The sequence below is a fragment of the Corythoichthys intestinalis genome, chromosome 2, assembly GCF_030265065.1.
Source record: "Corythoichthys intestinalis isolate RoL2023-P3 chromosome 2, ASM3026506v1, whole genome shotgun sequence".
Taxonomy (NCBI): Eukaryota; Metazoa; Chordata; class Actinopteri; order Syngnathiformes; family Syngnathidae; genus Corythoichthys; species Corythoichthys intestinalis.
Window position 1 is genome coordinate 73,225,267 of NC_080396.1, and position 17,258 is coordinate 73,242,524.

The window sequence follows — 17,258 nt, forward strand, 5'->3', positions numbered from 1 at the left end:
GGTGAATAAAATTACTCGGATCAGTTTTTAAACTCGAGTTACTCGAGTTGCTCGAGTACTCGTTTCAGCTCTAATTTGTAATTTAGTTTATAGGTATATTTAACCGTTTTTGTTGGAATATGTGTTTAAATCATTTGTTAAGAGCATTGTAAAAAAAAAAAAAAAAAAAAAAAAGGTTAGCGTTTTATAGCATTTAAGCTAGCAGACTTTTGCTATGTAAGTTAGCCAATTGTTCTTTTGCTGTACTTAGATCATTTATTTATTTATTCATTTATTTTTTAATACCTATTGAAACTGAGCTCAGGTATTTTATTTTTTTATGTTCCTTTTCTGATTTCTCGATTATTCGAACTAACTAGTTCATCAATTATTCAACTACTAAAATAATCGATAGCTGCAGCCCTACTGGAAATACAGTGGTACGAAAAAGGATCTGAACCTTTTGGAATTTCTCACATTTCTGCATATAATCACCATCAAATGTGATCTGATCTTTGTCAAAATCACACAGATGTAAAAAAGGGTGTCTGGTTTAACTAAAACCACCCAAACATATACGAAGCGTTTTCATATTTTAATGAGGATAGCGTGCAAACAATGACAGAAGGGGGATAAATAAGTAAATAAACCCTCTGGCTAAGGAGACTTTAAGGGTATGACAACACCTTGGGAAATGCTAATATTACATCATTTATCCATAAACGCATGCCATTTGGATTCATATCATGCCACTTCGTGTAATTACACACATCGCAACACCAAGAAAATGATAGAAATTTGGATCAATTGTCAAGCTAAAAGGACCCGCCCCCAAGATCCCGGAAATCTAGCATATTGTGTGCGTGACGTCACAACAAGGAAACAACTGGCTCAGTGCTTAGTATTGAATGGCGGTGATGATGGCGGACAATTTTGTTTCTAGTTGCAGCGACGAATCCGACGTAACGGACATTCTTCTAATGGTGACGAGGAGAGTTATGAACCTTTCTTTGGTGTTTTGGGTTACCAATTTGAGCCCAAACGAAAGCCATTGCAACCTAATGAAAGGATCATTGAGGGGAGCAATCACACTGATGAAACACCGGCAACATATCTTGTGGGAAGCACCGAATGGTTTGTTTTGCATTTCTTTTTGTGGAGCTGATACACCGTGACCGCAAAATAATGTAATGTATAGAATAATTATCATTTATTGTGCTATCATAGGCTTTCGCTCTGCCAACAGACACAAATATGAATGAGATTTGTTCTATATATTTTACGAGCGATAATTTATACATGTGTCCACTCCTATATCCAATGCGTGATATGTTTTTATTATAAAAGAGTACTCACTCTGGCCATTTCGAGCTTGGCTGCTCCGCTCCTTTGGTTAGCCTGGGGTGGTCTCATCAGAACCAGTCATCGTCCTCTTTCTTGATATCTCGGGACATTTAGGTGGCTGCGCGTGTATGGTGGGCACCGCATCTGGTTTCATCAGCAATTTCTTAACAAAACCTAATTTAATTCGTCCATAGTTCAAATAGCTTTCAGGTGTAAAATGCGCACCACACAAAACCGTGCCGGAGGCTGGGTCTGCAAAATTAGCCCTCTTAGCACGTACGAACTTTACTCATTGTCTGCGTATTCCAGCTCTTTTTCTCGCGTTCGGGAACTCATGGGTACTACATTGCGGCAAATGGCTATTTGTAGACCACATAGCATGTCACTTTTGCACCATTTTAGCGATTTTTTTGATAAAAACACGAACGCAACTCTCTCGTCGATAAACAACGATGGCACCTGCCTCGACCTTTCGTTTCCTTGTTATGACGTCTCTGCCCCATTCGGCTGTTTCCGGAATACTTTCGGAAATGTTCGTAATTTTCGATCTATTTTCGATAATTGCTCATGAATGTGATTTTTTTTTTTGTTAAATTTATTAATATTTGTTATCTTGCCACATAACGGTTCTATTGATATCTCACAGCCCCTTAGTGTTTTAATACCCTTTAAAGAGCAACTGAAACCAATTTTTACCAAACAATTTAAGCCAGGTGTGTGCCCAGGCACTAATGAGTGGTTTAAAGCTACATTATAAAGCTGGGAAAGGATAAAAACCATCTATAAAAGTCTGGATGTTCATCAATCGACAGATGGAGAGAGTTTGGCAAAGTTGATTCTCTCCCAAAGAGTGGCTGTCCACCAAAGACGATGCCAAGAGTTCAGCGCTGAATACTCAGAGAGGTAAAAAAGAACCCTAAAATGTCTGCTCAAGACTTACAGAAATCACTGGCACAGTCCAGTATCTCTGTGCACACATCACCTATATGTAAAACAATGGCCAAGAATGGTGTTCATGGGAGGAGTCAACGGAAGGAAGCCACTGCTGCGCCCCCCCCCCCCCCCCCCAAAAAAAAACAAAAACATTGTTTCTCGTTTAATGTTCGTAAACAGGCACTTGGGCACGCCACAGAAGTTTTGGCAAAATATTTTGTGGGCTGATGAAACCAAAGTTGAATTGTTTGGGAGAAACACAACGTCATGTGTGGAGGAAAAAACAGCTCACCAACATCAACACCTCATCCCCACCGTGAAGCATGGTGGTGGGAGCATCATGATTTGGGGCTGTTTTGCTTCCTCAGGGCCTGGGCAACTTGCAATCATTAATGGAAGAATGAATTCAAAAGTATCAGGATGTTTTGCAGGAAAACCTGAGGCCGTCTGTCATACAGTTAAAGCTAAAAAGAGGATAGATGCTGCAACAAGACAATGATCCAAAACACAGAAGTAAATCAACTTCAGAATGGTTTCAGAAGAACTAAATACCATGTTCTGGAGTGGCCAAGTGAAGTCCAGACTTGAACCCGTTCAGATGCTGTGGCATGACCTAAAGACAGAGATTCATGCCAGACGTCCAAGGAATCTGACTGAGCAGTTTTCTATAGAAGAATGGCCCAAGATTAGTTCTGATTGATGTGCCAGACTGATCTGCAGCTACAGTAAGCGTCTGGTTGAATTATTGCAGCCAAGGGGGGGTGGATTTGGAGGCACAAAATATTAAATGTGACAGTTATTTTCCCCCTTCTGTCATTGTTTGCATACTATCCTCATTAAAATATGAAAACCTATAAATCTTTGGGTGATTTTAGTTAAAGCAGACAGTTTTTTCATCTGTGTGATTTTGAAAAAAATCAGATCACATTTGGTGGTGATTTTATGCAGAAATGTGACAAATTTGAAAAGGTTCAGATACTTTTTCATACCACTGTAGATTTAGGGGTGGGAGCGTTCACACGAGCACTGTTTGGTTCGTTTTAAACGGACAAGAGTTCTTTTTCTCAGATAGTCCGCTAATGTGATCCGATCTCTTGTTCGGACCAAACAACCGAACTCTGGTCCGCTCAAAAATCTTGGTCTCGGTTCCCTTTGAGTGCACCCTGATTCGATTTTGAATGCAACCGGAGCAGGGTGCACTCTGCTACTTTTGTCTGTACTACATTTGCATGGGCAGCTGAAACAAAAATACTTTTTAATTAGATTTTTTTTTTAAACATATTTTTGATATCGTATCGTGACCCTGCCATATCAAGGTGCATTGTATGGTATCATTAGTTTAAATGTACAGTGGTACCTCTACATACGAATTTAATTCGTTCCAGGACCTTGTTTGTAAGTCGAAATGGTCGTATGTCGAGCAGGATTTTCCCATAGGAATACATTATAATTCCATTAATTCGTTCCAAAGCCTAAAAACATACACTAAATTCTTAATAAATACTGCTGGCACTGTTACAAATGGCAATTAAACATAGAAAAACAAATAAGTTATAAATAAATAAGTCAGAATAATATAATAATAAGAAGAATAATTAATAATTATTCCTGTAAATAATGTAACGAATTGGATTCTAATATGGCGGACACTTTTTACTGTCCCTGAACGCACCGCGAAGCTGACGTCATAGTGAGATAGGTCGGTGCGGTAGAGATAATACTTTCGTTTTCTTGAGAGCAGTCAACTGCTTAAGACAATGGGCGTTTTGTGTTGGATAAGTTCTTAAATAAATGATAAAAACGTGACGAAGCTGGCGATTTCCTTGGCAATGTTACCACAATAATAATTGTCACCTTAACTTATAAATAGTGGCGAACGGTGGTCGGAAGAGGACCATGGAGCTGTATTGTTGAGCCAGTTCAGGGACACGCACCCCAAGCTCATATTTTTCTATAACTTGCATCTTCATTTCAAAGGTAAGCATTACTTTTTTCCTTGTTTCTCCAACTGTATCAACTTTTTTTGAAAACTGTGTTGATTTCTCACACAAGAAAATCCACCGTGCGTTCGTTTGCAGTGCTGTCATGTCGTCGTATTTCGAGCAACTCGTCGGATGTAGAAACAAATGGCGGCTCAATTTTTACGTCGGATGTCGAAAAGATCGTGTGTCGAAGTGATCGTATGTAGAGGTACCACTGTATTGTCCCATCCGTCGACACTTAGCAAAATGGTTAAAACTGACTGAATTTGTTAAACATGGGTCTCCTTTTTAGCTTTTGGATGAGCAGTAGTTGATGGAATTTGGTGATCTGGATTCTCCGAAACGCTCCGGAACCCTCGGTCTCTTCCCGGCCCTTGCGTGGACACAAGGCGACATTGTCTTTAGCAAGAATGGATGATAAATGAGGACTTGGTTCAAAAAGGGGGGGATATAGAATGGAAACTTGGTAGTTGGAGAGGTCGCATTATTCTCCCCAGTTGCATACCGACCGAGTTTTGTTCCTCAAAACAGTGGACTGACTGAAGGGAATGCGTTTAGTGAGATAAAGTCCATTCATGTGTGTTATATTCATTTGGAATCTGGTGAGGTCATTGAGTATACGAAGTCCAACAAGCTGTCATTAAGAGTGAAGCAAGCCATTATTAGGCTGATTTATTGATGAAGTGACTTCGCACAAGAGCAGCGGAATGAATTCTGTTTTGAGCAATCTAAGCTGCTTATATTGAGTCAAATGCTTCAAAACCAATTGCACAGCGCTTCACAATGTAGATGGATAATGAGCTAAAGCATATTCAGATGTGGGTAGTAATGCGTTACATTTACTCTGTTATTTTTACTTAATTTTTCTCAAAAAAACTACTTTTCTTCTAAGAGAAGTTTTACCACCGTACACTAAGGGTGTCAACAATAATCGATGCGGCGATGCATCCTGATGCGGGGCATGGACGATTCGATTCAATGCGGGCAACAAGCCGAATCGATTCAGTGCATTTTAAAATATGTAAGTACGTTCAAAAATCTTCCCTGTGCAATTCCGGTGATGCAACGGATTTGATTCCCCCATTTGTATTATTATTCTCATGTTTCATTTTTTACACACCATATAACTAAAATGTCTCCAGACGTCCGCTTTCAATGTGTTAGGTGCATCAATAATCTTTCTCTCTCCCTCTTTCTCCGCTTCAGCCATTGTTATGTTATGTCCTATCTCTCTGCTCTCTCGATTAGAGCTTAGTTCGGGCCTAAAAAATTCAGCCCGACTCGACCCGGCCCGCGTGTATTAAAGGCCGAGAGCCCGAAATTTTACGTCTTATTTGTAGGCTCGAGCCCCCCCGAAAATGTACGTTTCATTTGTAGGCCCGAGCCCGTTTCAGCAGGAGGAGCAAATGCGGGGATGCAATGCGTGGTTGTGTTTTGTGTGATCACAATTGTGACGATGCCTATGTGCATAATGATAAATTAAAACCTGTCTTTTGTCACAAATTCTCCCAGATAAACAAGACTGTAAGATGCATATTCAATAAACATTTATATCGTTTATATTTGTGTGTCTGTTCTATCAGGTGGATAGTTTATGCTCATTTACTTGGCAAAATGCAGCAACAGACATTTATTTTAATTTATTTGAGTTGGCAGAAAAAAACGTAAGTTTTCTTAATGTTTAAAAAGTCTACATATTTTTATTATCATTATAAATGAGCGTACACAACGAAATAACGCTGCAAATGTATGTTAAATATATTTCTGTTTCGGATATTGTGCTCACATGCATGGACGCGCCTCTCTGACAAGGAGAGGAACAGCTGCATATGCAAAAATAAACTAAAAAACTTTTAAATAACATTCTTTATTTTAATGACTCGCATCTGAACACACAAAAGAACAAGCTTCCTTAAGGAGCACTGAAACAAAATAAATAATAACATTTTAAGGAACACCATGCACGAACTCCACGATGTCCTGCTTAGCACGAAGAGGTGCAGCCCTCGAAACAAATGATAATAACGATGTGTGACTAATATCATCTTTTAGGCCAGTACTGTTTTTAAAATGCCTGCTCAGCGTGAAGGTGCCAGTCTTTCTGCTCTCGTACGAGAGCAAAGCGCGCGCCACATTTGTTGCATTCGGCCAGGCTGACACATTTTTCTGTATGCATCTTCCACTATCAATTTAAATCCTTTCCACACACCACTCGTGGATTCTTGCCTTTTCAGTCCCCCCGTCTTTAGTTTGCTTTTCGCCTCTTGGTGCTCTATATCGAAATCCGAAAAGGAAATACCAGGATGCAGAGTTGCAGACTCGCGGAGAGCACTAGAGCGTGAGGGGAAGATTAAAAGGAGGGCGGGGCCACAGCGTTCATGTGCGCAACCAATGCACTGGCTCAGCTGTGGCTCATGGTTGGGATTACCAAAGCGTCTTCTCTCTGTTTTTTTTTTTTTCAATTTATTTATTTTATAACAAGTATTCCTTAGTTTAACTTCCATACATCGTTTTAGTCTGCAAATATATATTTATTTTAAAAAGTTAGCGAGAGAGAAGTCCGGCCTGACCCGACCCGACCCGCACGTAAATGATTGACATTTTGCGATAAAGATGCTGCTGCACTACAATATTTACCCGACCCGCACGTAAATGATTGACATTTTGCGATAAAGATGCTGCTGCACTACAATATTTTCTTTGTCGTTTTCTTTAATATTTACATGAATAGTTTTATTGATGGGTCGTTGTGACTAAAATACAGCGACTCTTATTACTGATTTTGCACAGGAGTTCAGATGTTGCACTGTGTGAAAGGCTGCTACTGTGTGTAAAAAAAAAAAAAGAGAAAGCTCTGGTCTCATTCAAAGCACTAATTAAATGCTGTGATCTGTTTTTTTTTTTACTATATATCTGAAAGTATACTATTTTCATTTGACTTCAACCAGGAGTGACACAAGAGTCAATAAAAAGTTGTTTAATGTCTGACCGCTTGTGTTGCCTCATGATTCATGAAAAATATGCTATGCTTTAGAATTTTAATGCATCCCAGGCTTTAATGCATCGCGATGCCTTGCCGAATCGAACCGAATCGAATCGAATCGTGACCCTCTGAATCGAATCGAATCGAATTGAATCGAATCGTGGCCCTCCGAATCGTAATCGAATCAAATCGTGAGGGCAGTGCCGATGCACACCTCTACCGTACACCATACTTTTTACTTGAGTAGATTTGTGAAAACTAAACGCTACTCTTTCCCTGCTACTTTGGCCTACACTAGTCATTACAGTTTTTCTTTTTAGTTTACATTTTATATTTGACTTTATTTTTTCCAGCACAGCGTTGCAACAATAATCATATGACTCCATTATACCAATCAGACTTAAAAATAGTCACATGACCATACGCAAGCTAGCAGTCTGAAGTCGTGTGATCACGCTTGCTTGTTCAATCACGTGGCGTCTTTACTGTAAAAAATAAACTATTTCCCATACACTGTAAATTACATTCGCTGCTGATTTCAACCTCTTTCAGTTTTTATTGGGTACCGATAGAGCACGGAAAACTGGAGATATGATTGTTTTAATTTCATGGTCGGAAATGTTTTCTCCACTCATAGACTTCACCATTAGTTGACGGGAGCCGGGGCCCATCCATAGGAGGCCTATTTTAAAGGGTACCACGGATAGAAAGACGTAGTTCTTAAAAGATAAATGTTAGTACGGGTTATAATAATTTGATATTAATACCCCCTTAATGTTTTCGTTTTGATAAAATTTGTAAAATTATTTTAACTTGTAGGTCGCCAGTGTTGTTGACGTTGCAAGGCGGTGACGTCCCATTTTAGAACCTCCAGGTGTTCAAAAACTCGGGTGAATATACATTTAAAAAAATATATTTATTATCGCTTATCGATATCCGTATCGGCTTTGAGGAGCTATCGGTATCAGTGTCTGTTTCAAAAAATGGATATCGTGCACTCCTACTTTTCATCAAATTCTTTTTTTACTTGTACTTGAGTAAATAATTTGAATGACTACCGTACCTTGACTTGAATAATATTATTTTGAAGTAATGCTACCTTTACTTGAGTAAAAGTTTTCCCACCTCTGGACATAATGTCCTGCTTCAGTAAATAATTCATTTGCTTTGCAAATATCAATCTGGCATCGCTAACCATGTCGCAAAGCACATGCTAATGCTATCATCTCATTTGTTTAGATCTGAAGCGAGAGGCCAGCATCTGCCACATGCTGAAACATGCGCACATAGTGGAGTTACTGGAGACGTACAGCTCTGATGGCATGCTCTACATGGTTTTTGAATTGTAAGTGTGTGTATCACTTTAACGAACAAGTGGTATTTTCCATAAATTTAAGGTAGCTAAAGTTGAATTCCTGTGTGTGAACAGCTAATAAGGGTACACAGTTTTTGTTGTTATAATAGAATTGTTTTTATCCTAAATGTAACCTCGCCGATATCCTCTTCTTCCTAGTATGGATGGAGCTGACCTCTGTTTTGAAATTGTGAAGAGAGCTGATGCTGGTTTTGTGTACAGCGAGGCTGTGGCCAGGTAAGATGCATGTGCACACTGTTGCTAACTCCCCAGTAATGGAAGTAGCTACTGGTTGTCCTAAATGTTGCTAGATGGCGCTATCACCTTATTTGCATAATTGTCAATTTGCATTTAATTGTAATGGACGCTGTAGGAGAGAGGAATAATGTTGTGAGAGAAGCAAAAAGTGAGTTTGAAAAACATCCTAAATATGTTTAGAACTACAAACTTTTTTAACATTGCCAAACTAAATGGAACTAGAAATACAATACATTACAATAGAAAAAAAAATTATGGTAACTTGTCGCTAGGTTTGTCGCTAGTCTCGTTTTATAAAATAGTCGCCATGAGGCTTTGGAAAGTCGCCAGATTTAGCGAGAAAGTCGCCACGTTGGCAACACTGCATGTGTGTGCACACACTCCAGCTAATTGCATGTGCACGATTAATAGGCAGCTATATTGATGGTCGATTAATTGTTTTAGCATCATTTTTTACCCTGAAATTGTCAAAATCTTCTTTTTTGAGCATGTTATTTAGTAAGGGGTCGCTTTTTTTTTTTTTTTTTTTTTTTTTTTTTTTTTTTTAGTATTTTTTGTGGTATAATTATTTAATATTTTTATTATTTTATTGATAAAACTATGAAGGAAACAACTTTAAAGATTCTTTTGTATTTTATTTTTTCCACTTTGCCTATTTAAAAATTTAAATAAATATGATTAAATGAATGATGAATATGAATATGATTTTTTTTTTTTTTTTTTTACAAAATATATTTCAACAAACAATTACAATTTTAGTCAAATTTTTCTTTTATCCCAGACAATAGTTATAGGTGGTTTAATTACCTTACAAAGGCGCCAGTATTCGCTGAAGCATGTCAGGTAATTAAACCACCTATAACTATTGTCTGGGATAAAAGAAAAATTCGACTAATCTATAAGTGGAGACAAAATGAACTCAATACAACAATTAAAATTTTAAATATATTTAAAAATCTTTACAACTGATTGACTGATTTACAACTGATAACTGATTAACTGACTAATCACAAAAATCATCAAAATAACTTTGTGGTCCCCCTAAAATGCACAAAAATACTCAGACTTGTAAAATGTGACCGCTATTTTCATGTTGTATCTCTCCGTTCTACATCTATTTTAAACATAAAAGGTAAAGCGGCGTAACTCATGAATATAAATGCTAATCAAAGAGAATTGGTATTCTGCCATAAATCATAGCAGTGAGTGACAGGGGGGAAAAAAGGACCATATGGCATAGCTAATCATATTTTCAATAGAAACTACGGGAGAGGTCAGTTAAATCAGAATATTGTATTACAGTAAAGTTGCTAATTAGGCATTCTCCCCTTTAATCATGTATATTTTATTCCATCACAGCCACTACATGAGGCAGATTTTGGAGGCGCTTCGCTATTGCCATGACAACAATGTAATACACCGCGATGTCAAGGTGAGTCGACAGCACCTTTTACACTACACAAATTACTTTTCCATGCTTAAATTTAGTTTGTCACTGACATACTACAGTTAAAATGCATTGAGTGAAGTCAATCTGGCCACACTGGCTGACGTCCAACACTAGGTGGCAATGACGCTCTTTTTAGCTTGTAGTTTTTCAATTCTGTAATAGAACTGCAGTTGGGACGCACATTAATTTGGAAAGATTTTTTGCATGTTTTTGTGATTGTTTACTAAATTGTAATTAAATTCTAATACATGTAACTTTATACACTTAGTTGTAATTAAGTTCAACATTTTAATTCCCTAACCAGAACAACATATCTAAACAAGAATCAGTTTATTAAAGCATTTTTTCATGTCAAAGTCAAATTTGTTGATATTGCTCTAAATCATCAAAAAGACCACAAAGGGCTTCACAGAAAAACACTAGTAAACAAACAATAAACATTGAAAGTGTAAAATAAAAAATATACAGTACATTATTTAATATTTGAAACGAAAACAATTCTTGAACTACCAAAATTTACCGACTAGAAGGCACGCCGGACTATAAGCCTCCGCCCACCAAATTTGATACGAAAACGGCATTTGTTCATAGATAAGACTCACTGGACTATAGCCTGCAGCTGTCCTCACTGTATTATGGGATATTTACACCAAATATATTACCGATAACACTTTATTTGACAGCGGCATCATAAGACTGTCATAAGACCAAATGAACCACCATGAAGCTTTGAACTAATTGGCTGTAAAGCTTCATTGCCTCAAGAAACTTCTTTTGGCCATCGCTGCTACGTTTGGGGAGAGAGTCAACCTCTGCTGCCACGTGCTGTCAACACTGTTGTCATCCAACATGCCTCCTAGCATACTTTGCAGCACTACAGATGTAAATAACAATCAAAGTTCATGTTCTGTGCTAATTATTTCTTCAGTTACTGTTCCAGTTGTTTCGTTAATTAGTAGTTATGGTATTTAGTAACACTTTGACACTATGATGATGACACTATCATAGTTATGATATTACACTGCTATGATTAATGAATGGTTATGACTAGAGATGTCCCGATTGATCGGGATTGATCGGGTCCGATCACGTCATATTCAAAGTATCGGAATCGGCAACAAAATATCGGCCATGCCTTTTTTTAATATATATATTTTAATTAAATCGTTTTCTAATTGTATTCAACGTTACAGACATAATATGTTACTCATCCAGAGTCTTTAGTTTAGGCTTAAGGTAGGGTTATCATTAATATCCCGAAGACGGCGGCATTTATTTGTTTGATAAATGGGTCATGTTACAGTGTTTAAAGCTATTAATATTTGCGCTGTATGACCCTTTCACTCGTTGACGCACTCAATCAATTGTGACGGTGGTTTACCTTCAAAGAGAGATATACATCAGCAATAATTGCATAGAGCGAATATTGAAAGTCTTTGACACTGTTCCTCATTTGATTTAATCTTTCAATCTCTCTCCCCATGATTAGAAACGTTGGGGGAAGCACTGCGGGGAGGCAAGGTGGCATTTAATTACTGGTTGTATTCCACAATTTATTTCTACAAAGCAGAGATGGTATATCCATTGTTAGCATGACTCACAGTCATGGTTTTACTTCCCATCATGGTTCCACTTTCCCATCATGCCTTGGGGCATGCTGCAGTATCTGAACTGAAAGCTCAACAAATACACTAGATGGCAGTATTTAGTCACAATACACAAAGTCCCAAGTCTTTCTATCCGTGGATCCCTCTCACAGAAAGAATGTTAATAATGTAAATGCCATCTTGAGGATTTATTGTCATAATAAACAAATACAGTACTTATGTACTGTATGTTGAATGTATATATTCGTCCGAGTTTTATTCATTTTTTTCTTAATGCATTGCCAAAATGTATATAATCGGGAAAAATTATCGGGAATGATCGGAATTGATTCCGGAGCCAAAAAAAGCAATTGGATCGGGAAATATCGGGATCGGCAGATACTCAAACTAAAACGATCGGGATCAGATCGGGAGCAAAAAAACATGATCGGAACAACCCTAATCAGCACATTAACCTTTGGCGAAGATTCAGTCCGCTGTTCTTGTTAAAGCCACATGTACGGAAGACCTTCGGAACTCTGTTGTCGAACTGTTGGATGTGACTTCGTTTTGGACGAAAAGCCGATTGGATAGTCGGTTTTTCAGTGCGTGGCGGGCAGTTTTTCGCACTGAGCCAGAGATAAGAAAGTACATGATAGGGTCCAAACAACTGTTAAAGGCGGAGAATAACAGCATGATCTCATTGACATAATCCACCACACGCAGGTAGTCGCAGGGTGCCGTCGGATTTAGCTGGGCGAGAATATAGATGGGCCGAAATATGTGGTATGGAGCGAAGCAAAGAGTGAACAGGAACAACACAAAAAAGGATTTCTTGGCAGTACGTTCATATCTTTGCGCATTGGGAAGATCCGGCTTGTCCCGTGACACTTTTATTAACCGCTGGGCAATCTTGGCGTATGACACTATGAGCATGAGGAAGACCAACCAAAACAATGCCACTAGCACCACGTTGAAGTAGGCTTTCCCTTTCGCTAGCTGCCGGTGCTTGAATTGGAAGCATTTGTGCTTGTCCTCTTTGTCCTCAGCTGTAGCAATCATGGGAACTAACGCCGCCAGAGACAAGCCCCAAAGCGCGCCACAAGCCACCCAACTCCAAGGGCAACTCCACCCGCACAGTCGCACCGCCAAGCTTCTCTTCACTCTGCCCTTCCCTTTGAGTCGCAAGTAGCGATCCAGGCTGATGAATCCCAGTAGCGTGATGCTAATATACATGTTCATGTAGAATAGATTCCCCACCAGCTTGCAAGCCACGTGTCCCAGGAGCCAGTGGTTTCCGTTCATATGATAGAAAATCCGGAAGGGTAGACAAGCCAGAAGGACCAGGTCGGCGATCGCGCAGTTGATGAGGAACATGCGCACAGAGTTGCGGCTTGCGTTGACGAAAAGGAAGACCCACAAGGCGAAGAGGTTACCCACTAGGCCAAGGAGGAACAAGAGGGAGTAGAGAAACGCTAGTGGTAGACGAAGCGCTGTGTCATCTAATAAACACATGCTTGGTTTGGGAGTGACCGAAGAAGATGTCATGTGAGGTCGAGTAGGGGATGTAACTGAGAGTGAGAATAGTGAAATGGTATCAGTATTGACCAATGTGGGTAACAAAGATGAAGCAGTGGAGATGTTCATTTTGCTTGATGGTTGGTGTCCTCGTTGTAGACCAGTTTCTGAGGAAATGAAACACAATTGTCAGAGATACTACATTTTAGTACTATTCATAGTTTGGCTGGTTCTGCGACTTATATTCAGGTGAGAAATATAATGTGTTATTTCTAGATGACCGACATGACCAAGGAGTTTCCCTAATATGTTTTGTACAATATATCGAAAAGGTGATATATTGCGATACTTTGTAGCTAAAAAGGTTATCGATATCCTCCCGCTAAGAATCGATATATCGTTTTAAAAACGTGTCGGCTTAAAGAAAAAATAAAAAAAGGAACCAACAGGTTGGTACCAAAATTAAAATAGTGTCTACCATATCACTGGCCGACATTGACAGCGCTAGACATCCAATTCATTTTGACTGGATTGGACGTTAGGCACCGTCATTGGCACTGAAACCAGAGCATTCACAGTCTTGTGGGCATTAACAGGTCACTTCGGGCATTTACAGGTTACTTCCAATTGATTTTGAGTCATGTCCTATTCATTTGGGGACATTCTTGAGCCACTTCAATTTCAATAACCCAAAATCAACAAGGAAGTGACCTGTAAATAACCTTTAAAAAAAACAAAAAAAAAAACGACCATAGACATTCAATCCATTTGAAGTGGGAGGGATGAGAGCGAATCACTCGCTGCCATCCCTCCCACTTCAAACTGATTGGACCTCTACTAGTGCCACTCATTCCATTTCACAACCAAATGATGAAAGTAGCTTGTTTTATTGTTTATTTGTTGTTTTGTATTTCCTGACCAATGTATCGATAATTGTTCTATGGCCATATCGTGAGATCGTTATCGTGATCATTGTGTCGCAAATCGTTTCGTATCGTGGGGTACCCAGAGGTTCCCACGCCTATCGTGTAGTTTTTTATTTACGTGTTGTGTAGCTGAATAAGCATTAATGTGTTACATAACATTAACATTCTGTTAAACTGTTCAACCAGTGGCTTTATATTCAGTCATTTTTATTACTTGAAATAGAAAAAAAATTGGTATTTCCTAAAATTTTGCAATTGCATTAGAGTATCAACATCTATTTTTCTTTCTTGAAAACATTTCGTGTTGCATAAACATATTTATAAAACATATCAATTGTCATTTGTCTGTCACACTTACCATCAGTGCTTTACTTGAGATGTTGGGGAAGTCTGAGGCAACTTGAGTGCGTTGAAGTACAATTTGCTTTCCTCCAATGGCCTTAGAAAATTGGAAAATGTATGTAAAGGGACTGACTCACTCCAATAACTTCACTTGCTCACTCTCCCAGTGAATTCTGAGCATTTCTTATCTCATCTCTCTGGCTTATCTGTTAGAGTTTTTATTCTTAAGTTCCTTCTTGTTGCTCCTGCTGCATTGACTGAAGTCAGACTGAGTGCAGGCTACGCCCCCCTTGGTTGTCTAATGCTGCGTTGTACAGCCTTTGCACGTCTCATGATGGGAAATGTGCAAAACCCGACCCAGGAAATACTGGGGTTTAATTTGTGGGTATTTCACAGTGTGGTTTTATGGTTAAAGATGTCCACTTGCAGGATATAAAAACGTAATTTTTGCCACTTCCTTATTGTAGGATATTCAAAAGTATTGATACTAAAATTTTATATCCAGATACAATATTTGATCGTAAAAGTATCGATACTGAGTTTTTGCTCGACCACAGGTCACCAAGAAATTTGTTGTCATGTGGTAAATTTGAATTTGCACTACTATTGATAGTAATGTTAATGGAGAATATTTTTGCAATTTCCTTGTTAACCCATTGGCTGCCTTTAACTGCACTACGGTAGATGCTGTTTATGGCACTGAAAGATGAGCATTTGTAATCATTCTTCACAATTTAAATGAATTATGTAGATGTCTATCGTTGTCGATGGCGGGCAATGAGTTAATTTTGGGTCACTTCCTTGTTAATTTTAGGGTACTTACTAGGAATGTAACGGAACACACAAGTCAGTTTGGTACGTACTTCGGTACGGGGGTCATGGTTGGGTACAACAGGGAAAACAAAACACATTTGTTCTCTTGGCTAAAACTGAAAAGCAGATGTTATTAGATTGCAAAATAAATAAAAGAAAATGTCAAACCTTCTATTGTTCTAACATTCTTTTATTCAGTTTAAGTGCAAAAATAGACAACACAACCTTTTTGTAGGAAACAACTGATGTAACAGTTAAAGTCAGGTAGCACTCGCCAGCTTTGGTAACATTTTTTTTTTTTTTTTAAAATCAATATATGATACTACCATTTTCAATTTTAGATTACACATAGTTAACTGTAAAAAATTACCACTGAACATACGCTCCTACATAAGATATATTTTTATATTGGCAAAATTAAAATGCAAAGGTCTAGTAGTTCCAAAACTGAAAAAGCATCTCTTGGAAAAGTGCAAAAATAAATAACCACTCAGTGTTTTAATGACTTCTTTCCTGATTTGAAAATATAAAATAAATACACTTTAAAAAGTGTTAGTAATACTTTATTTGATAGTTCCCAATCTGTACATTCACCATAACTTTCCTAGTCGAGAGTTTGTCTTCTTTTTCACATAGTGTCGGTTGCTGGTTTAGACGCATTACCTCTACCGCCCCCTCGGGTCGAGGAGGACGAACTCCGACATGGATTTTTAAATTGAAAAAAATTTTTTTTTTACTCCGGCGTTTTCGCCATCTGACCGCATACACCGAACCGTGATGCCCGTACCGTGACGGTACAGGTTTACATTCAAATACCGTTACACTCTTCCAGTACATTTTGGGTCATTCTTGTTTATTCTATGGCATATCTGGGTCAATTCCGGTTCATTGAGCACTTCCTTATGAATTTGGGGCATTTCTGGGGCACTTCCTCTTGATTTCGGGTCACTCTTTGTTGGTTTTAGAGGATTTACTGGTCACATTGTTTTTTTTTTTTTTTTTTTTTTTTTTTTTTTTTTTTTTGGATTACTTTCTTTCTCAGGTCACTTACTGTAAATTTTGGGTCTCTTCCTATCAGTGTTGTTTTTGGCAGCCCTTTTAATTTTCGTCTTAGTTTTTTGGACGATTGTACTTACTAGTCTTAGTCATATTTTAGTCATTTCAAAATGTGTTGTCTTCGTCTATTTTTTGTTGATGAAAACTGAGACTAATTTCATTTAGTTTTATACGTTTACTCATTGTTTTCTTCTGTAAAATTAAAAAATTTACTCAAAAAAAAAAAAAAAATTTAAGAAAAGTATCCAACTATTTCGAATAAACATTGACAGACGAGCACATATTGTAGCATCTACAAATCTATTACAAACATAGTGATATTACACACTCAGCAGGAAAACAGTACCCGATACATTATTTTCAATTATACCCACCTGGACACCACGAACTGTATGCTCTCCGTTAGCATTATGAGTGCTATGCTAATGCTACGAGTTACATTTAGTCTCTGATGAGCGCTCAGCACAGACCTTTAAAAGCTAAAGCAACATTGCATATTCTCTCTTGCCAAGAGAAGAAAACAAATCTAACTGCCTGACTGGAGATGACACTGACACGTCACATGGCCTGCACAACTGGACTGACTACACATAAAATCTCACAAACGTGTGAACAAGTGACTGGAACCATCGCACATTTTTGTCTCGTTCTGGTCCTGTCAGACGAAAAATTGGCATCCGTCTTGTTATGTTTTAGTCTCCCAAGACACTTTTTAAATTTTTTAAAATTAATTA

General features: G+C 38.2%; 2 protein-coding genes across 18 annotated transcripts in view; one reads left to right on the forward strand and one right to left on the reverse strand.

Annotated features, from left to right (window-relative positions):
- LOC130906348 (peripheral plasma membrane protein CASK-like) overlaps positions 1-17,258 on the forward strand; it is a 73,499-nt gene that overhangs the window by 9,916 nt on the left and 46,325 nt on the right. For all 17 annotated transcript variants that reach the window (XM_057820655.1, XM_057820629.1, XM_057820674.1 and 14 more), the window contains 3 exons: positions 8,461-8,566; positions 8,735-8,812; positions 10,193-10,265. In XM_057820655.1, the coding sequence (XP_057676638.1) occupies positions 8,461-8,566; positions 8,735-8,812; positions 10,193-10,265 (257 nt within the window). The remainder of the gene's footprint in view (positions 1-8,460; positions 8,567-8,734; positions 8,813-10,192; positions 10,266-17,258) is intronic.
- On the reverse strand, positions 10,429-14,912 carry LOC130906414 (probable G-protein coupled receptor 34). The gene is made up of 2 exons (XM_057820748.1): positions 14,672-14,912; positions 10,429-13,554 (listed from the first exon to the last, which is right to left on the reverse strand). Exon 2 carries the CDS (start codon positions 13,514-13,516, stop codon positions 12,359-12,361), a length of 1,158 nt encoding a protein of 385 aa, XP_057676731.1. The 5' UTR covers positions 13,517-13,554; positions 14,672-14,912; the 3' UTR covers positions 10,429-12,358.

Excerpts from the sequence above, each read along its gene's own strand:
- LOC130906414 (XM_057820748.1), bottom strand. The coding sequence starts at position 13,516 with ATGAACATCTCCACTGCTTCATCTTTGTTACCCACATTGGTCAATACT.